We start from the raw sequence: 22,382 nt of genomic DNA on the forward strand, positions 1-22,382 counted from the left end.
TGTCTCCCAATACAGTCTGAAGAGCATGGAGGAGATACCAGGTGACGGGCCGTAACACAAGGAGAGCTGGACAGGGCCGTAGAAGGGTGTTACGAACGCCTACCGCTGTGCTCACAGCCCGGCACCATGCAGCTCAATTGGCATTCACCAGAGAACACCATAATTGGCAGGTCCACCATTAGCGCCCTGTTCTCTTCACAGATGAGAGCCGGTTCACAGTGAGCACATGACTGATGTGAAAGAGTCTGGAGATTCCGTGGTGAACTTTATGCTGCCTGCAATATCAACATCCAGCTTAACCTATTGGGCGGTGGGTCAGTGATTCTCTGGGAAGGCATATCCTTGGAGGGTCGCACAGACCTCCACGTGCTAGCCAACAGCATCCTGACTGCTGTTGAAATCTTCAGACCCATCGTCAGACCTTACGCTGGTGCCGTGGGCCCTGGGTTCCTCCTGGTACAGGACAATGCCCAGCCTCATGTGACCAGATTGTGTGGGCAGTTCCTGGATGACGAAGGCATTGATGCCATTGACTGGCCGTCACATTCCTCAGACCTGAATCCAATTGAGAACCTCTGAGACATTATGTATCGGTGCATCCGACGCCACCAAGTAGCGCCACAGACTGTCCAGGTGCTCACTGATGCCCTGATCCAGGTCTGGGAAAAGATCCCCCAGGACACCATCTGCCGTCTCATCAGGAGCATGCCCAGATGTGGTTGGGAGTGCATACAGGCACATGTGGACCATACATACTACTGAGTCACATTATGAGTTGCCGTGATGAAATTCACGCAAGTTGGAACAGCCTGTGATTTCAATTGTTTACTCTGATTTTCAGTGAGTTTGAATCCAGCCCTCAGTCTGTTGGTGATTTTGGTTTCCATTCACCTTGGTTATGTGATTTTGTTCTCAAGGAATTACACAATGTACAGTAACAATTTTGATCTTAGATAGATTTCCTTCACCGAGAACCGATGTGTGATTTTTTTTTAACAGTGTATAATCAAATTCCCATCCCCCAAACAAGCGGATGGGCTGGTGAAACAATGTGTCAAACTGACATTCATTAGCCTGTAATAAACACAGTGGAGACAAGGTTATTATACGATAAGTCTTAATCGATAAAACAAGCAAAAAGCAAAAATGTTATGGAAAACACATTTCAGCAGTTATTATTAGTTTTATTTTTGAAGGCTTACTGTATGTGTGTGAGCTAGTGTTCTGTTTGCAGTCTTTTCTGTGCGCTAACAAATAATCCAACATCCAGCATTATGTAACGCCCCAGAAAACATATTAATAATCTCAGCATGCTGTTGTGACATCATCAGTGGCTTCTGACCACGGTCAGAGCTTTTAGGAAAACATGAGGACAGCACTGCTATGGTAGGTCTTTTTCGAAATTCAGTGAGAGATCCAAAATGAATATGCAATGTTAAATGTATAATATGGAGTGTAGTCTCTATGGTTGTAGTTGATGGTAGTGTGTGTGTCACACAGGAGACAATGGGTGGTCAAAAAGGGCAGAAAGGTGGTTGCTGTAAGGTGGAGAAACTGAAACCCTCCCAGTCCCCGAAGGGAGAGCTTTGGAGCCAGAGACAGTGGTCAGACACAACTAAGACCAAGTTCACTCTCATGAGGGACAAGGACAAGGTGAGTGGATCCTTTTCTAGCAACCAAGCACTGATTGAAGTGGTATAGTTCTCCAGGGAATGAGGCTTAACAGGGCCCATTACCGTGTTGGGAATATTACCCAGCCTACCAGTCAAAATAATGGGTTTTAAAATGGCTAAAAGAATATATTAACTGCGGCAGCATAATGGAGTAAAATACAAAAAAGTTTTTTCAATTATAAACCTCATCAAATAGTTTGTATTATATTGCTATTGCAATATTGGATTCCAGATTATATGTCATATACAAACTTTTTTGCTTCTTTAAAATTATGCCAATTTATTAAAACTAAATGCTGCCCTTTTCTGGTATACTGATGGAATTATATTTTTTGAATATTATATGCCGTTTCAATATAAAAATTGTTCTCTTTCACTGATAATCTTTCACTGGCAAAATCACTGCAAAACTTTTAAACCTATTAAACCGTGTTCCCCAAAACGAAGTCATCATGATTTATGAAGCTAAATATGTTAACTTGGTACAACAGTGGTTGTGAGGAATGAATAGCCTACACAAGATGTTTGAGTGATGGAAGTTGGAATATGCATAAACAGAAAGAATGTGTCATCCATAAGATCAAACATGTTATCCAGACAATGACATTGGTGGGAGTATAAATGGTAGAAAATCACAAAGACAGATAACAACCGAGCAAAATAATAGTTGTCCCTTTTACATGATTTTGTAGCCTTGTCTCTGCCAACTTGTGAAACAAATAAACATAGCCATACATGATCTAACCATCATTATAAATGTTCAGTGTGCTCTGTAAACCAACGAACGAGACATAATGTTATCTTGCATTAACAGCATAGTATTTTTTACGAAAGCATATCTAGTTATTAACAACATAGCTATCTTGGTATAACTACATAGTTCCTGAGCCCATGCCTTGATGTCCCCTTCTTGTTATAATAAGATAACTATTTCAGTGAGCTGTGGTTTCATCAAGAGTACAGTTGTTTGTCTTTAAAGGATATGTAGTTTATATTAGTAATAGACCTCACTCTGCACCGTAAGTCCTTCATTTATTATTATTGGTTATTTGTTTTTACAATTTCTTGCTGTTCAAAAAAACGTCTGCAATCACCATTAACGTTATTTTGATATATTTACATTTTAAAACAAGTTTGAAATCAAAATGTCTCGCCTTGGCCTTTCTAATGTTACTGCAGAGATATGACACCATCATTCTTACATATGTATCTGAAATGTATGAAACGGAACAAAAATTATAATTAATTTGCCAAAATATATAAACCTGTAATGTGCATTATGATAAGGTATGTGTTTGCCTTAATAGTCAGTGCTCCGCTCCTCCTTTTTGATTGGGCAGAAATTGACATCAATGGTGTGTGATGTCATAGTGCCAGAGGGTTAAACAGCAATGGAGACTCTCAGTTGGGTTTGCAGAAAGGATCCTGCTGGAGGGCGAGGGAGGGCACTAACCACTAAGGGAAAAGAGCTGCTGTGGTTGCTAGACAACCGAGCAGAGGAGAGCGTGTCTTTTTGGGGCTCTGTTCTTTCTCCTCCTCCCTTACAGAGTGCACTACCACAGACAACCAGATGGGGCAGCCCCAGCCCCACCATCTCCCAACAGGGAAAAACCTAGGACTGAACGAATAATCCCCTTTAAGACCCTTCTGCGCTTGATTTCCCGAACTGGGATTGGATGGGAAATTTTCTTGCCTGTGTTTGACGTAGCCGATTGGTCGTGCCTACTGTACAATGAGAGTGGGCCTCTAGGGATTCTCTTAAGCGTAATGACCCATGAGGAGGATGGGCAGAGTCCCGGAGTCAGCTTGCAAAAGAATTGTAATATGAAAAACAGAGCAGGTGGAAAAGAGCGGTGGGAGACGACAGTCGAACAGACCCTTATTTGACCTTGTCAGCTTCAATCATGGTTTCTAATCAGCTGTGGGGGGGTGGGCTGGCTGTCCGCTGTAAGAAGGTGGTAAAAAGGCAAATGGACGTACTCATTCTCTCTAGTTGGAGAGAGTGAATACGAAGAGAGAGAAAGAACAACTGTTATTTAAAGCAGAGACTGAAAGACATCCCGGAGAGAGAGCTACTTCAGTTCTGCCGTGCGCTGCACTGCTTCTGCACCTCTGCTGCCTGCATCTGTGTGGGTAAGTGGGTTTGTGTGGACGTGTGTGCGCGCGCGTGTTTGAGCGAGAGAGACAGAGAGAGACGGGGGGGCGCGTATAGATGCGTGCATTTTTATGTGTCTGCTCTGCTGCCCAGCCATGGTAGTGTGAGCTAAAAAATGCTCTCACGCTGTCTCTCTCTGCGCTGCATGGCTGTGCCGCTCTCTGCCGCCGCGGTGCGCGCTGATGTACCATTTTAAGCTGCAGTGGACACACAGCCCCAACCAACCAACTGCTTCCCTGTCACGGCCATCATCCTGGTTCCACCGCCAGCGAATGGTCTGATACAGTAGGATACTACTGGCTCTACCTTTACAGCAATAGGGACACAGAGACACAGGAATATTGTCTCCTCCTCCAAAACAGGGACATATGACACAGGACTACTTCCTCCACCTTTACAACAACAGGGGCATGGAGTGACAGGACTGCTGCCTCCACCTTTACAACAAGAGAGACAGGACTGCAGCTTGTGAGGTACTGGCAAACCCCCTTCTGTTCTTCTCTACAGGCTCCACTGTACTGGCTTTATGCTGCTGAAGCACAGTGCTGCTGGAGGAAAGAGGATCATAACGTGTCTCTGGTCTTAGCTCAGCTGCTCTGCAGTGCTCTGGATGGATCGCTCTGTGGAGTACGTGGTGCCGAGACCAGGAGAGAAATAGCAGAATGTTCCAGCAGGACCACACAATCTTATCAGTCAGAGGAGAATGTACAGTGCCATAGCTTTAGCGTGTCAGGAGAGGATCTGGAAGGAGGTCCTATACAAACCCTGTGCGCTGGACTTTAGGATGTTAGTATTTGAAAGGTGCGGTAGTGAAGACTTCAGGGATGGTAGTGTGTAAGGAGAGTGGTCAATTAGAAGCTCATCAATGTTGTTTGTCCTGGTAAATTTTGCTGCTAATATGCTAGGTAAGACGTATTGTGTTAGTGTACTGGGGAAGTTGAAGATTTAGTTACCTGTGTGTATTAGTAGGGGAAAGTAATCATTAGGGAACACAGTGTTAATGACTGGAGGATTTAAAGAGATGCATAGTGTTTGTGTTTGGATGATGTTAATGGAGAACATAGTGTGGGGAACATATTGTTACTGTATGATGTTCATTGGGAAGTGTTACTGTGTGGATGATGTTAATGGAGAACATAGTCGTAGTCCATGGATGAGGTAAATGGGAAATATGGTGTTAGTGTGTGGATGATGTTAATGGGGAACATAATATTAGTGTGTGGATGAGGTAAATAGGTAATGTAGTGTTAGTGTCCGGATGATGTAAATGGGGAACATAGTGTGTGGATGATGTAAATGGGGAACATAGTGTGTGGATGATGTAAATGGGGAACATTGTGTTAGTATGTGGATGATGTAAATCGTAAACATTGTGTTAGTGTGTGGATGATATATTGGGAACATAGTGTTATTTGACACATTCTATTAGTATGGAACATGGTGTTAGTGTCCAGATGATGTAAATCGGGAACATAGTGTTATTTGACACATTCTATTAGTATGGAACATGGTGTTAGTGTGTGGATGACATTCATGGGGATAATGTTAATGGAGGACATGGTTGCCTGTGGTTTTTGAAAATGGGAAACATAGTGCTAGTGTATGGATGATGTAAATCGGGAACCTACTGTATTGTTTGTGGATGACATTAATGGGGAACATGCTACAGTGTGTTGTTAATGGAGGATGTAGTGTCAGTGAGTAGATTTATTTTATATGGTAATTAGAGAACCTTTTATGGGTCTGATGTAATGGAATATTTATTGACTGAATGTTTTATTTGGAGTCATGTTGAATGATTAAGGGATAAGATCTCAAGCATTTCATTTGTACTGACTCATTAAATTACGTCAAAACAGGCTGCAAGTTGATCGTTAGAGGACAAAACTTTATTGGGATGGCATTGATCTTTCTTCTCAGCGAATCATTTAGTGCTGAGCATGCTTTCAGCATTGATCTTGGTGAAAGAAAATTGACGAAGAATTGTATGTTAGTGTGTCTGCATGTGAGAGTGTCTCTTTGCTTCTCTGTTGTGAGTGAATTATGTCGGCCTCCCAAGGTCGCTTCTCTGAAGAGGTCCCATAATTAGGGCTGTCACTCTCCAACAATCACCTGGGGCGTGAGAGAGTCCCCCCGCCCAGCCAGCCACACCTTGGCAAGGAGACGTGGTCATCTATTTTCCCAGTTACCATCTCTGAACTGATATTGAGCTGCTTTAATCCAAACTATGTAGAGTACTAACAGAAACAAAACAGGCAAAAATAACAACAATATTCTCCCACTGAGATAATGGGGGGGAATGGTTAGTCTGGGTACAATCCTATTGCAATATGCCATGTGTCCCTGTCTCCGTGATAAAACCACAGCGTTGCCAGAGGCACTGTGGTGCTTCCAATCGGAGCGAAATAAAATGGTTGACCGTGCCAGAGATATATCATGCAGCCTATTGCAGCCGAAGAAGCCGACAGCACCGGAGCACAGAGCAGCTCTCTAAGTGTACCGGCTCTGTCCTGCTTACTCCGCCACCATAGAGTCATTACTTTGGTGCGCAGGGGTTTTGTGCTCCTCCCGTGCTGTTGAAGGTGCTGTGGTGGGTGGTGTAAAGTACGGCGCCTTCGTAACAGCTGGGGCTGTGCTGAATGAGGTTGATGCCGAAGCATGGGACGGACTGGCCCCTCATTGGGAGAGCGTGGGTGAGGAGCGTGGGAGAGAAGCGTGGGAGAGGAGCGTGGGAGAGGAGCGTGGGTGAGGAGCGTGGCGCTAACTGCTCTCTTACTGATGACTGAGCAGAGGCTGTAGTAACAGCTGGAGCCTCATAATGCCACCGCTGTGCAGGGCTGGCCCGGCCCGGCCGCGGCATGTGACCGGGCCTTCCTGCCACTGTGGGAGGTATTAGTGATATGAACAGCAGGGTACATGTCCAGGATTACACAACTGCATCTTCTCTGTCTGGGAAAGCGGCTCTGTGAAGATGACTATTGCGGACAGAAGAGTGAAAGTGCATAATCATCATCATCATCATCATCTTCACCCCCATCATTGTTGCTGTTTGCCTGTCTGATGTGTAACCCTAGCATGCGATTTTTCTGTTCTCTTCCCCTGCTGCTGCAAAAAAGCAAATACAGGGCTTTTCCTACATATGGGAGCGTATTTATTTACAGTACCTACACACAAAGTCGGTTTATCTATGACTTGTAATTCCTCTCCACACTATACTAAGCTACCAGATACACGTTCGTGTGTGCGTGTCCATTTATCACAGTATACACACACATGCAATCACATGTGTACATATACAGTTTGCAGACATTTTTGTGTAACACTCTGCCCCAGAGCACATAGCATGTAGATGAGATTTTAGTGCACATGTTGTGCCAGCTGTCATTAGCTTAGCAGTTTAGCTGTGCGTCTTGTGGTAGCCACTAGCCGGCCGGCGCCAGACCTTAGGGAGGGACAGTGGTTGTGTGTTTGCGTGTGTGTGCATGTGTGAGCGTGCAGAGTGGACGAGATCCACATCACCACAGGGATCTGGCCCGAACCCGTTCATTATTGATTCATTTGGAGTTGATCTGGGGATGTCCAGTCAGAGGGCTACACAGAATGTGTTTTGGGACTGGTTGGGACAAATCTCGGACGGATTTCCTCAAAGGGGAATTACATCATCTTTCAACTACTTTAATGTACTTATTACTAATGTTAACAATAATACATGTGTGTCAAAAACAATACAATTATACAACATCTTCTAAACACAATCCAGAATGAGGAAATTAGAATTTCGCAGTGGAAGCTGAAATTATTGAGATACTGTATAGACTGTCAAAAGATCAATTGTAGAATATGCTCAACATACTGTTTAGAAAAACAAAATAGAAACTTTTCAAGACAATGGTTTGTGGAGTAACATGGTGTTCTTTGCAGAGCTGTACAAATGAAAAGCAGCTATAAAAAAGTGTGTTGCTACAACCGATTTAATGGAAAAAACATTCAAATTTCTGTCTGTTGCAGGCACTTTTATTGCACTTATACCATGCCAACAAACAATAATATTACTTCACAATAGAAATAACTTTTCCCAATTATTATTTACCTTGGACATGCAAATTCATGTTGTTTAACTGTTTCCTCATTGGATTACAGCAGTCGAACTACACTGTAAACACTCAGGTTTTGTACATGCTGAGTAGGCTACTTTCACAGTTTTACCAAAAGATTTACCAAAACACCAACATCAACAAACATCTACCAGTAGAAATAAAAAACATTCAGTGAAAATTTCATTTTGACATGCAAATTCATGCTTTCTCAACTTTCCATTAAATCTGGTGGACTCCACTGTTTAGTAATAACAGTACAGTATCTGAATTTGCATTTAAAGACTGATCAAAAAACACTTCTCATGTACCATATACAATAGACAGGCAAGCATGGTTAGCCAGGCAAATAATGCTTGCTCCAATGTTGTAGTAAACTTGCCATTTTAACCACAGTAGCCATATCTAAAAATTCTGTTTTACAGTAAACATTTCTAGCCACAGATCTAGTCACAGATCTCAACAGTGAATGCAGGTCAGTGTGCAGGTTCAAAAGGTTAATTCCCACAGCCACATGTTTGTTCAGCTCACTTGGTCCTGATGAACCTGTAGTGGTCCAAATGCAATTAGTGAATACATTATTGAATCCGTCGTGGAGACAGACACAGGAAATGTGGTAAGGGTTTTTATTTCCCAACTCAAAGCACGTCAAAAAACTGACTGGGCAAGGCCAAAGTAAAGTGAGGTGAAAAGCCTCCAAAACAGAATAGGCGGACAAAGCCGGAACGATACGATACACACACATAATATGGAAAATGTGCATGGCACACCAGTCAGCCCAAAACTTTTTTTATCCAAAGCTTGATATCTCAAATCCACGAAGGTCCATCGAGATTAGGCTATACTTTGTGTATTTTTCCACATGTTGCTATATTTGATGTTTTCATTGTGTGTTTGTATAACTCAAGGAAGATCTAAATGCATTTCCACATTAATCTGATTGCGATGAAATGGTTACTAAGCTACTATGGAGGGATGTAATTTACGATCACATGCATTGATGTTTTTTATTATTCAATAATGCTACGGCATTGATGGTTGTTGTTAGACTATGATTTTAAGCCATTCAGTTCAGTTCTATGATAGAACTTGGGTAAATGATTGCTGTTGATAGCTGTTATTAGCAAAATTATGTTGATTGGCACAAGCATAGACTTAATAAATCCATTAACACATGTGCTTGAATGTTTGTATATACAAAATGCGCTTGCTGTCTCAAACTGCAGTGTAGTCCAGTGGTTAGCTCATCTCTTACTGGGATTACAGCAATAAATCATTAAATCGTAGTCTCTACCAACCTAGCGCACCTGGATTTTGCAGTATTATTCCACTCTTCATTCCAGAAGAGTTAAAGCTCCCCTGCACAGCCTTCTTTAGGTCTGTCCAAATATTTTCTGTAGGATTGAGGTCTAGGCTCTGGCTGTGCCATTAAAGACATTGATTGTTCTTATTGCAAGTAATTCCTTGGTTGATTGTAGTGTCAGAAGGTTAAATTCTTTAAGTTAATTTTTCTGACTGAAGGCAACAGGGTTTGCACAGTTTTTCATTGGTCACTCTATCCTAGCCCCTAATCCCACTGAAAATAAGATGCCTCATAGCATGATGCTGCCACCACCATGATTCACAGTAGGTACTCTACTTTGGGTGATGAGCCATGTTTGATGCAGTGGTCTGGTCTAGTGGTGTGGTCTATTGATTTATTGGTTTAGTCTGATGGCATGGTGTGGGTTCTTTTGGCGTATTCTAGTTGTGTTGTCTGGTGGTGTGGGATGGTAATATGGTGGTCTGGTGATGTGGTCTGTTGGTGTTATATTGTGGTTTGGTCTGGTGGTCTTGTGGTTTTGTCTGGTGGGATGGTAATATGGTGGTCTGGTGATGTGGTCTGGTGGTGTGGTCTAGAGGTGTGGTCTGGTGATGTGGTCTGGTGGTGTGGTCTAGAGGTGTGGTCTGGTGATGTGGTCTGGTGGTGTTGTATTGTGGTTTGGTCTTGGGTTTTATGATTTTGTCTGGTGGGGTCATCTTGTGGTGTTGTATTGTGGTTTGGTCTGGTGGTCATGTGGTTTCATCTGGTGGTGTGGTATGGTCTTGTGGTGTTGTATTGTGGTTTGGTCTGGTGGTTTGTGGTATGGTCTTATGGTGTTCTGTTATGGTTTGGTCGGGTGGTCTTGTGGTGTTGTATCGTGGTTTGGTCTGGTTGTCTTGTGGTTTTGTCTGGTGGTGTGGTATTGTCTTGTGGTGTTGTATTGTGGTCTTGTGGTGTGGTCTCGTGGTTTGGTCTGGTGGTCTTTTGGTGTTGTATTGTGGTATGGTCTTGTGGTGTTGTATTGTGGTTTGGTCTGGTGGTTTTGTCTGGTGGTGTGGTATGGTCTTGTGGTGTTATATTGTGGTTTGGTCTAGTGGTCTTGTGGTATTGTCTTGTGGTGTTGTACTGTGGTTTGGTCTAGTGGTCTTGTGGTATTGTCTTGTGGTGTGGTCTGGTGGTCTTTTGGTGTGGTCTTGTGGTGTGGTCTGGTGGTCTTATGGTGTTGTATGGTGGTCTTGTGGTGTGGTCTGGTGTGGTCTACTGGCTGCTATTGGTGCTGCTGCTCAGTCAGTGTCATTTTGTTGTAGTCAGGTCATTGATTGTCTTAAAGAGAACATAGTGCCTGAATGCAATGGAAAAGAGAGGAGATTAGTCTAAGGAGCAGTGGGAACATCTAAGGTGTATGCTTTATAGCTGGCAGGGATCACTATGGTGAACATGAGTTCAGTTGAAGAGTGAAAGTGCAGGGAGCCCTAAAATGTGTAACTGCAACAGGAAGGGATCAAGAAGAGAAAATAATCTTTAACCTGAATCTTAATGTGCCACCCAACATTTGACTGAACTTGTTGGTAATAACACCATCTTCTGTGGTTTGTCAACATGCATGTGATCTTGTTTTGAAAATGTCTGGGCTCAGTTACATAGTCTGTTTTCCAGCAGACAGACAGACATTTGAATTTGGTTGGATTCATGAAGATTATCACTAGGTTGTAGAAGTCAGGTTATTCTGTCTGTCTGGCTCTCTGTCTGCTGGAACACAGACACTGTATGTCTGTCTGACCAGGGCTGAAGTCACAGTATAGAGGATGATGGGGACAGCTATAGTTTGGACAGCCTGTAGTGTCCCCTAGAGGTGGCACATCACATCACGCCAGGCCAGAGGAGGTGAATGATTATGTTGGTCTCTGGCGTCTGGCCAGAATCCAGCGGAGGCAGCAGCGATTAGAGCCAGGATTTGCATTGTAATGAAAAAGCTTATCTTTGCGTGCTCAATCTCTATTTCTCTCTGTCTCTTCTTGGCTCAACTTGCTTGATCTGACCACTCTGCTAGGGTGTAATGTTTTAGAGCAATGAAAGAAGTACAGTACATTCACATTACTTTTTATGTAAGGTTTACCCTGGCATGTTTTTATAAGCTTTTTCGATGCATACTTTATAATGTATCCTATAACTAGGGATGTGCATGACAAATGCTTCTTTCATCGAATAGTTGAATAGTCGCCCCCACCCACTCGTGCCAAATAAGAGGTACTAAATGGAGAAAAAAAAGGTAAATTGTAATGTTATGCACTAAATTCAAAGTGTTAGGCTATTTAAAAATGTAGTTAACAACCGCAATAACCTTTTAATATAAACAATATTATAGACATGATTCAGAAATGCTATAACAGCAGAACTTAGAAGAAAAAACGCGCATTGTCTCTCATGAATTAGCGCAGAGATATATATGAATTGCCTTACATAGCTAACGTCTTTGTATCAATGTTTTCTGGCTATAGCAACAAAGTACAAAATGTATAAGATCTAGACAGCAAATGTTTATATCCAGTCCCGTAAAAGTATATTAGGCTAATATATACTAACAGTTACGTTACAATCTGTATTAAATCCAACAATCCCGATACGTTCAAGTTACAGCGAATAAACAATATGCTTGGAAGGAAGCTTAACAGGAATATATATAGTTATATATATATATATATATATATATATATATATATATATATATATATATATATATATATATATATATATATATAATGAATGAACAAAAAACTAACTAAATTTGGCTAGCGCTTCCATAGATGCAAGATCTTAACAAAAATGTAAAGAATCATTAGGCAATGTCCATATTTCATATGACTATTTATTCTTGTTTCGAAAAATTAACATGCATACCTGTGCATCCTGGCAACATCTGTACCGACTGAAAGGGTTTTTCGGCTGCGGCCCTGATAGTCTACAGACCACGTAAGCCTTCTCGTTTACTCCTGGAGCACGTGGACTGTAGACTATCAGTGCCGCAGCCGAGAAAACCCATTCAGCCGGTACAGATGTTGCCAGGATACACATGTATGGTTTCGCTAACCGCCATCATTTCCTGTACCTGGCCGTTAGCCAGATTTGCTTAGTCTATAAAAATAACCCGTCATTACTGCCACCAAGTGTCAATGGGTAATACATTTTTTTATAACTTTCGAAAATTAGATTAATTAGGCGATAAATGCCATCCTTGTCGAAATGTCGACAATTCGACTATTTCTCACCCCTACCTATAACGTCATTGTTAGATGTTACTCAGCACCTGATGGAATTTCACAGTCCTTTTTTGGTTTTAATTAAATCTGAAGTAAGAAAGAATCTGTGAGATATTTTATGGAGGTTTGAGCTAGATATAGTCAGCTACTCTACTTACATTTGCAATTTTAGTAGTTCAGTAGATGCTCTTATCTCGTTTTAAGATTCATATTTTTGGCTTGTGGGTCATTCCAAGTCAAAAAGTACTTGTGTTTTTAGAAATAGATGAGAATAACATTCCTGAATTTTTTGTTGTTGAAAAATAATTTTATTTCTGAGATATTAAGCTAATCCACATTCCAATTTAATGGATTCATATTATTGACAATAAATGCAGTACTAATCATTTAGACTGTAATTCTTCTTAAAATTGAGTAAAATTAATCCAACAAATCTCCACAAAGCTGTCTACCTAATCCTCCATAACCCTTGCCAATTTCACCACAACAACTTAGTATACAGCATCAATTCTCTGACACTGTTATGATAATTCATAGTTAGGTGCCTGCTTATATTTGGCCTATGTCACATGTGTACAAGGTCGATTATGTACATTTTTGGAAATGTGTATTTTTGCAGATCACACGCTTCCTGAGGCACCCTTTGAGAATGGGGACACTGCCAGGCAAACAGGCTCAGGGATTTGATCTAGAAAACTTTCAGTTATTTTATTTACTACTTATATTATTATTTTGGTATATACTGTGTATGGTCAGAGGCATTGGGAAAAGAGGATATTCTGAAAGACCACTGGGCCGGATTTTAACCCATACTGAAGCGGTACATGTGCTTGGACCTTTGGCCAATAGGATATGAGCTCTGCGTATGTAATGAGTATGTGATAAACATGGATAACAGTTTTACATATTTACAGTTCCAATAAATGGAGTCGAGATGCAGGAAGATGAGTTGTGTACGCAGTATAGTTAGCACTGCGGAGGGGGTTTGAAGTGGTGAGCAGTCTTATTAGTCTCTGTGGGACAGATGGCTGAGGCACACATCACAGGGAAAGAAACTCTTCAGGTAGCGGCACCAGACGGTGATGGAGGAAGTAAGGATGGACTCAGTGATTGATACGTAAAGCCCCATTTCTTTTTTTATTCAGCAGTTGCAGAAAGTAATTCCACTGGGGTACCTTCGTAGCGATCACTGTGATGTTATCCTCCCTCCTGAAATTGCAGGAAAACCCTAGAAATATGAATGATTCAGTCAAGCTCAAATCTTTGCCCTCGATCTCAAGAAGGTGCTGATGGGGGGCATTTCCTCAAGTCCACCACCACATCCACTGTGTATCTAAGTTCCCGGGTCCTCATTTATGATGTGTGCATTTGTACAAATCTCTGGGTAAACCATGTGTGCACTATAGTTCCTTTTGCCTTCCCATCCCTTTGATAAAGGTTCACCTTCATCCCATCTGCCCCTAAAACTCTGTTCCAAAACTGTACTTGCTGATCTCTTTACCTTTTGGCAAATTCAGTTTTTGATGCTGATCAGGAGTTTGCATCTGTGTCAGAAAGTTTTCACAACTGGACCGCTTCACACATCCTTCACACATACAGACTTTCAGCTCCCTCCAAATATTTTCTATTGGGTTCAGGTCTGGAGACTGGATAGGCCACTCCAGGACCTTGATTTGCTTCTTACGGAGCCACTTCTTAGTTACCCTGGCTGTGTGTTTCGGGTCGTTGTCATGCTGGAAGACCCAGCCTCGACCCATCTTCAATGCTCTTACTGAGGGAAGGAGGTTGTTGGCCAAGATCTCGCGATACATGGTCAACTTGGCCTTGTGCTTAGGGTCATTGTCATGCTGGAAAGTCCAAGAGTGTCCCATCCGTGTCTTTAGACCTAACACACCCTCAAAACATCAGTGAGCCACCACCATGCTTCACAGTGGGGATGGTATTCTGTTCACTATAGGCCTTGTTGACCCCTCTCTAAACATATCGCTTATGGGTGTGACCACTCCAAATTACAGTGTGCCAGAAGCTGTGAGGCGTGTCAAGGTGTTGTCGGGCATATTGTAACTGGGTTTTTTTGTGGCATTGGCACAGTAAAGGCTTCTTTCTGGCAACTCGACCATGCAGCTAATTTTTTTTAAATGATCGTCGTATTGTCCTCCTTGAAACAACCACACTGTCTTTCTCCAGTGCAGTCTATATTTATCCTGAGGTTATCTGTAGGTTTTTCTTTGTATCCTGAATAATTCTCCTGGCAGTTTTGGCTGAAATCTTTCTTGGTCTACCTGACCTTGGCTTGCTATCAAGAGATCCCTGAATTTTCCACTTCATAATAAATGATTGAACAGTGCTGAACAGTCTTGCATTTGCAAGGCTTTGGATATATTTTTATATACTTTTCCATCTTAAGTTCTATTAGCTTGTTATGCAGGTCTTTTGACAGTTCTTTTCTGCTCCCCATGGCTCAGTATCTAGCCTGCTCAATGCATCCACGTGAGAGCTAACAAACTCTGACTATTTATACACAGACACTAATTGCAATTTCAAAAGCCACAGGTGTGGGAAACCATTTGGGTGATTTCTGTTATAATTATAATTTATAAAGTAGCCAAACAACTAAGTGATAATAAACTGCTTCATATGATCAATATCCTTACATAAAAGATAGTTTCCTTGCATGATCAGTCATATTTTCAAAATCAGTGCCAGAATTTAACCATTTCCATCAGGGTATGCAAACCTATGAGTAAAACTGTATGTGTTGAAACAGCCAGGAATAAGGTGGCAGTCTGTACCTTTGCCTCATATTCATCTTTTCATTGTATTTTCATATTTTTTGCGACAACAATAGCAATTTTGACGGTACTGTCCCAATACTTATGGAGGGCACTGTATGAACATGTCACCAACCAGATTTAATTTCCCATGAGTGTATCCACTGCATGCATATTTCATTAACAATGAAAAGACACAGACCTTTTGTAAAAGGGACACATTTTATCTTAAGGCTATGCAGAGATAAAAAACGGGGAATGAGCCACCCTGGGTTGAAACTGTACAGTACTGATACACTGTCCACAGACAGACAGCTGAGTGAGAGGGAGGACCAGTCCAGTCCCTGTGGGGTTTCAGTCAGACCTGTGCGGCTGTCTGACTGGGGTATGGGGCATGGGGCATGCGGTATGGGGCATTGGGCCGGGTATGAACAGCCTGGGTCCAGATGTCCGTTTGTATTATGGAGGTTAGCGAGCTGCCTCCTGCCAGGAGAAACAAACACTAATTGCCCATTGGCCTCGGGACGGCGATGTGCAGCTGAGGACGAGAAGATAAAAATATCCCTGCCTGTTCCCATGAGCAGCAGTCAGGCGGGCAGACAGGCAGACAGACAGACAGAAAGGTGGTCAGACAGTCAGATAGCACCAAGGCATTAGTGTGGACTGCCAGAGGACGGCTTTGTCATGGACAACTTCTGGCCATTTCCACAAATATCAGGGCAGGGGATGGAGTGACACTGACACTGGGCTGGCTGAACTGCCAGCAGCACTTTAGGGTGAGCTGCTCAATACAGACTGACCTACTGAACCATCCTTCTCTGAACACTGGGAGGAAATGTGCCATGCAAACAGCCAAACTGCTGGCGTCCCAACACCATGGTGTTTCTGTTCCCAGCTCTTTACTATGAAGCCACACAGTGTTCCAGCGGTGTAGGCAAGTCCCCCACTCTCATTAGAGATGGCCTTTCCCGAGCGGCCCGTCCTGGAGTCCAGTTACAATGCTTCAAGCCTATGACACGGTAGCCGCATCTGATTCCACCTCACTGAAGTCGTGAATAATTAACAGGGGCATTATTATTTTGAGCTAGCTCCACTGGCTTGGCAGTAACAATACGTTTAGCTACCGCTATCAACATCGCCTGCTAAGTGGTCCGACATGGAGAGAGGATGTTATTTTACTACTTTGGCAACTTATGCTTGTGTGGGTTTGTAAGTATTAGGTTGAATGCGTTTGTGGTGCTGTTTTACCTTGATATGACTTGCCTGGTGTTAGACTGAACGGATCTGTTTGTATCTGAACGTAACCAAGGGAAGCGCAGGGTGATAAGTCGCTCACAGTAGAGCTGCGTCATTGTGGCCAGGAGTTCAATTCTTGAACACAGACATCCCAACATCCTCACCTGATACACATCTAATTGCTGCAAACACTGGATTTGACAGTGTACTCTGTTATCACCCTTCATTCACTTTACTGTCTTTATTACTGTTTTGACCTTGTTTTTATGATCATATATTTCCTTTAGTTAATTTTATTGTTATTGTGGTGTTGTGAGGGAACCGGCAAATTAGCATTTTATTGAATGGTCCCTATTTGGCGTATCTCGTTCAAATTATAAATAAAACTTGAAATTGTGGTTGCGGCATACTAACAGTACCCAGGGGTTCTGCAGAGGTCGCCGAAAATCGTCTCAACACCATCTGGGTTGGATGCCTAGGATGTTGGAAAGGGTCGTCTTGTCTAGTTACGCTCTATTGACTCCTCGTGGTTCAATCGTGAGTCAATCGGTGTTGTTGCCCGGAGAAGGCACTTTGGCTCCAAGCCTGCAGGTACCAGAAGATAATTCCACATTAAGTGAGCATTGTTATGACATTCAGAAAGGTTTGACCAGCGATCAGAGCCGACATCTCAATGTTTGACAGTCTCAGTGTTTGACTACGTCACTGGGAGTTGCTGCAATGAGGAATTAAGATCTTAATCCCTAATTGAACAGCTAAAAATTTGTATAGAAAACCAGAAAATAATAGTTCACTTAGTGTTGCTTGCACTATTGATGTGTATTTGTGTTTTGATTTCCCCCATTTCATCTCTGCCACTGAGGCCTTGAGGTTTAGTGGACAATATCTGCATGATGTTTCAAGCATGTTACCGGCATGACTGAGTATTATTCATGGTCAGTAGGATATTGATTTCACCTCTGGTTGTTTTAGTACTTCTCTTCAGATAATGCCTTCACTGGCAACTTGTTTCTCATGTATCAACTATTTCTCCTTCGGTTAACCTTTGCTTTTTGTGTGTGCGTGCGTGCATGTGTGTGTGTGTGTGTGTGTGTGTGTTTGCCCGTTAGGCTCTCTAGCCATGTGTGTACTGTATTTGCATAATAGTCAGATGTCTTTAGAGCTGTGTGTTTGCTCAAGGCAGCAGATGTGCAGGTGGTCCAGTCTATACTCCATCCTGTGTGTGCTGTAACTGGAGACGTACTGGAGCTCATAATTAGCCTAGCATCAGCAGCAGGACAGGTTGTTTTTCCACTCAGACCACCTGCTAGTCCTGGCCTGGGTTTCTCTATAACCCACTGAACTGACATGGGGGACACTACCATGTGGGCTAGTAGGGCTGTCCTGTATGTCAGCAACAACATATTTGATAGGATCCTTAGCATGAGCAGTAGACGCCCGTTTTATGGACCGGACATGAACAATACCGGCGTTTTAAGAGATGTGCATGATGACTGACTAGGTGGAACCGTTTAGATGACCCTGACACACATTTTCAACAAATTATTATCTTTTCCTTGGCAGCTGAGAAATGAAGTGGTGCCCCTCCATTTTCCAGACGTCCAGCCCAACGGTCAGCGTGGGGATAGACTACATCTTCTAGAGGACAACAGCCTGAAACTCAAGCCTGGGTCTCTCAGCCAACACAGGCTACAGCACAAACTACTGGTGAGTCATTGACACCCTGTCTCCACCTGGAACAGTGGTGGGAGAGCTTTATTTTGAGTAGCAAGAGGCTAAATATTTTAATACTGTAATTTGACTGCTCATTTAGCTGTTTGGTGTGGGTAGAGGGTTTGGGATTTAGAGACGGTCTTCGAATGGTCTAACAAGTCTCTGAGATGTTGGGGCTGAAATATTCCTCACTGCCAAAGCTATAGTCAAAACGTCAAGGCTGTAGATCTGTTTGAAAGCCACAGTATACATATCTGGTCATTTAGATCACAGTACAATCTCCCATTGCCAACTACACCGTGCATGGCAGAGGGAGTACACAGAGCGTTTGGGAGGGGGGAAGGGTGGGCTGGGGAGGGAGGGAGGGGAGGGGGTGTTTCGTCTTCTTCAGTCCTCAGGCTGATCAGAGGCTGTCAGTTCACAGTGGAGACTGCTTGTAATTCCCCAGGCTTCCCCTGATATCCTCCTGTGGTTCAGTTTAAAAGTGCTGCATCGATTAGCTCTCAGGGTGCTGCTTGTTTTTATGAGAGCCGGTTAAGCCGTGTGTGTTAGACCTGGATTTCAATTACTTTATATGATTTTTCAAGTAATTAGGTCTTATTTGGATATGTATTTACAGTACATTTACTTAAATTACTTATTGTAAATATTTGAAAAACACTATTTTACAACACATTTTAGGTTATTTGGTTATGTACAGTAAATTCAAATAGTATGAATATGTACATACTGTAATATACACTCACCTAAAGGATTATTAGGAACACCATACTAATACTGTGTTTGACCCCCTTTCGCCTTCAGAACTGCCCTAATTCTATGTGGCATTGATTCAACAAGGTGCTGAAAGCATTCTTTAGATTGATAGGATAGCATCTTGCAGTTGATGTAGATTTGTGGGATGAACATCCAGGGCACGAAGCTCCCGTTCCACCACATCCCAAAGATGCTCTATTGGGTTGAGATCTGGTGACTGTGGGGGCCATTTCAGTACAGTGCACTCATTGTCATGTTCAAGAAACCAATTTGAAATTATTTGTGACATGGTGCATTATCCTGCTGGAAGTAGCCATCAGAGGATGGGTACATGGTGGTCATAAAAGGATGGACATGGTCAGAAACAATGCTCAGGTAGGCCGTGGCATTTAAACGATGCCCAATTGGCACTAAGGGGCCTAAAGTGTGCCAAGAAAACATCTCCCACACCATTACACCACCACCACCAGCCTGCACAGTGGTAACAAGGCATGATGGATCCATGTTCTCATTCTGTTTGCACCAAATTCTGACTCTACCATCTGAATGTCTCAACAGAAATTGAGACTCATTAGAAAAGGCAACATTCTTCCAGTCTTCAACTGTCCAATTTTGGTGAGCTCGTGCAAATTGTAGCCTCTTTTCCCTATTTGTAGTGGAGATGAGTGGTAGCCGGTGGGGTCTTCTGCTGTTGTAGCCTATCCGCCTCAAGGTTGTGCGTGTTGTGGCTTCACAAATGCTTTGCTGCATACCTCGGTTGTAACGAGTGGTTATTTCAGTCAAAGTTGCTCTTCTATCAACTTGAATCAGTCGGCTCATTCTCTTCTGACCTCTAGCATCAACAAGGCATTTTCGCCCACAGGACTGCTGCATACTGGATGTTTTTCCCTTTTCACACCATTCTTTGTAAACCCTAGAAATGGTTGTGTGTGAAAATCGCAGTAACTGAGCAGATTGTGAAATACTCAGACCGGCCCGTCTGGCACCAACAACCATGCCACGCTCAAAATTGCTTAAATCACCTTTCTTTCCCATTCTGACATTCAGTTTGGAGTTCAGGAGATTGTCTTGACCAGGACCACACCCCTAAATGCATTGAAGCAACTGCCATGTGATTGGTTGATTAGATAAATGCAATAATGAGAAATTGAACAGGTGTTCCTAATAATCCTTTAGGTGAGTGTACATTAATGTGTCATGAAAGAGGATTCATAAAATATATACATGATGAAAAGCTGCTTCCCTGCTGTGAAGAATTCTGGGACATGTAGGTATACATCATCAACTCTGCTGTGGAGGATGCTGGGAAATGTAGCTACACATCAGCTACTCTGCTCTGTGGTGTGTATGTGAAACTGTATACCTGAAGTTCATAGTAGTTGGTGTAAGATGGGGTGATGTTCCATATTCCCTGTATTTCTTGATAATTACATTTTGCTGTGCTCCAGGGGACAGTCAATGTCCTATATATTCCTATATGAATTCCTATATGCTCTGATCAGTGCTTGACTCGGGCTGGAACGGCCCGGAACGGCGTTCCGGTAATTCTAATTTTAGGCAAACAGTGCTCCGGTTCCTTTTTTGGCAAAATAGTCGTCTGATACTTCTGGGATAGTCTACTTTAGTGGAACAAGCCTTATTATTCAAATTTGATGAACATATACTAATATGCGATTTGTCTGTTCCTGCACTTATTTTATCCCAAGTCAAGCGCTGCTTCTGATTGGTGCTTTTGACTAACCTTCTGTTTTCCAGATTTGCTTTAAACGTTCCTTCGTCTTAATGCTAAGTTTTTGTTAGGAATTGTACAAAACAATTTAGGGATTTAATCTGAAATCATGTGAAACTCTTTAATTGCACACATGTGGCTTTATTCAACTAATTATGTGACTATAGAAAATTGTTGCATCACAACTCATTCTCATGTCATAGCAAAGGGGGGGGAATCCTTTTGCAATTAATGATTTTGTGTTTTGTATTTGTAAGTTATTTAACTTAATTTTTAGATTTTCACTTGGTCATACATTTTGTGTTGATTGGTGGCAAAAATGACTAAATGCATTTTGATTCCAATTATATCTTGAAATAGTCCAAAGGAGAATGGATTTTGGAACTGATCAAATTATTTGTATATAATTGACTTTACGGACATCATGCAGTAGTGTTTGTTAAAAGTATATATATATTATTAATAAAAAATAACTTATGTTTGAAATACACAAAAAACAAATGCGGATATAGTAGTTGCCTTCTAAATGCACAATAATTTTTACAGTGTGATTCCAGTGATTACAATGATACAGTGTGACCTTTGCCCTCTCTACTTGGAAGTTACTATGAAACTAATATGCCTGAAGTCTACTTAGATCTATCATGTCATTAATCTTTTGTTTTCACATCAGTCAGTCAACAGAGAAATTAGTCGATAGGAACAGGAAAGAGACAGGTGGGATGCCTTCCCCCTGAAGTGGAAATCAGCAGATTATATACTCGAAGATGATTATTGTGGCATCAGAAATACTGGATACTGGATGCTCCCGTGGTAGACAAGTAAAGTGTTAATGAAAAACGGACCGAGCGTGAGCTACCTCCAATGTAAGCTCCATTAGCCCCAAACACTTTTGATGGAGATACATTCAGCCAAACCACAGACATCATGTTAGCAAAGATTCGCTCTTCGTGTACATGGCTGTCTGTTCTGCTGACAGTTAAACATGTGACTGCCATAAAACATCCCTGTCAAGATCTCTAAGAAAAAACAACGCTTTCTCTTGGACGGCTGAGGTTTATAAACTCTCCATGCTATTAGTGGCTACCCTGCTGTAGTGAAACTGTCATTGCGAATCCCTTTCCTGCTGTGTGGCCCTGTTCAGCTGTATATTATGACTGCTATTCTCTGTATCTATGTCCCTGTGGTTACCTCATCCTCTCTGATTGGTCATCAGTCCCAGAGCATTCTAACCTATTGCCCAATACTGTTTTTTTTTTCTGAAGGCTATCTTACAGTCATAGCATCAATACTGCTTACAGTCATGTTAATCATCAGCCTCTGAATAACCGCCCATGATGTAGAAGCATTTGGGAAGGCGAATGAATGCAGCACTCCTGTGTGAAAGGCATTCTGTTGTGTGCGGTAGCAGCAAATCTGAAATTTCTTATTCAGAATAGGACAGAGAAGGCTGTGCTCAGACACAGGCTGAATGTGTGTCCCCGCTCTTCCTGTACCATAATGCTTTGCATAAATTCCCTCTGATCGCTGTTCATTGCTGCATCAGAACCCCCAGACCCAGACAGGGCTGCAGTTTCCTCCTCACTGCCGCTGACTGTGGTGAGGAGCAGGGCAGGCTTCAGGACTGGGGGGCCGCCCTCCCCGTGACCATGTTTACATGAGTAGTAATGACATTAGAGTGGTGTGCTGTCCACT

General features: G+C 42.4%; 1 protein-coding gene across 1 annotated transcript in view; it reads left to right on the plus strand.

The window, feature by feature from the left end:
* Window positions 1-1,356: 1,356 nt before the first annotated feature.
* rimbp2 (RIMS binding protein 2) overlaps window positions 1,357-22,382 on the plus strand; it is a 111,959-nt gene continuing 90,933 nt past the window's right edge. The window contains exons 1-3 of the mRNA XM_034296399.1: window positions 1,357-1,386; window positions 1,501-1,653; window positions 18,053-18,196. Of these exons, the coding sequence (XP_034152290.1) occupies window positions 1,384-1,386; window positions 1,501-1,653; window positions 18,053-18,196 (300 nt within the window). The 5' untranslated portion in view covers window positions 1,357-1,383. The remainder of the gene's footprint in view (window positions 1,387-1,500; window positions 1,654-18,052; window positions 18,197-22,382) is intronic.

The sequence above is a fragment of the Esox lucius genome, chromosome 13 (genome assembly GCF_011004845.1).
Source record: "Esox lucius isolate fEsoLuc1 chromosome 13, fEsoLuc1.pri, whole genome shotgun sequence".
NCBI lineage: Eukaryota > Metazoa > Chordata > Actinopteri > Esociformes > Esocidae > Esox > Esox lucius.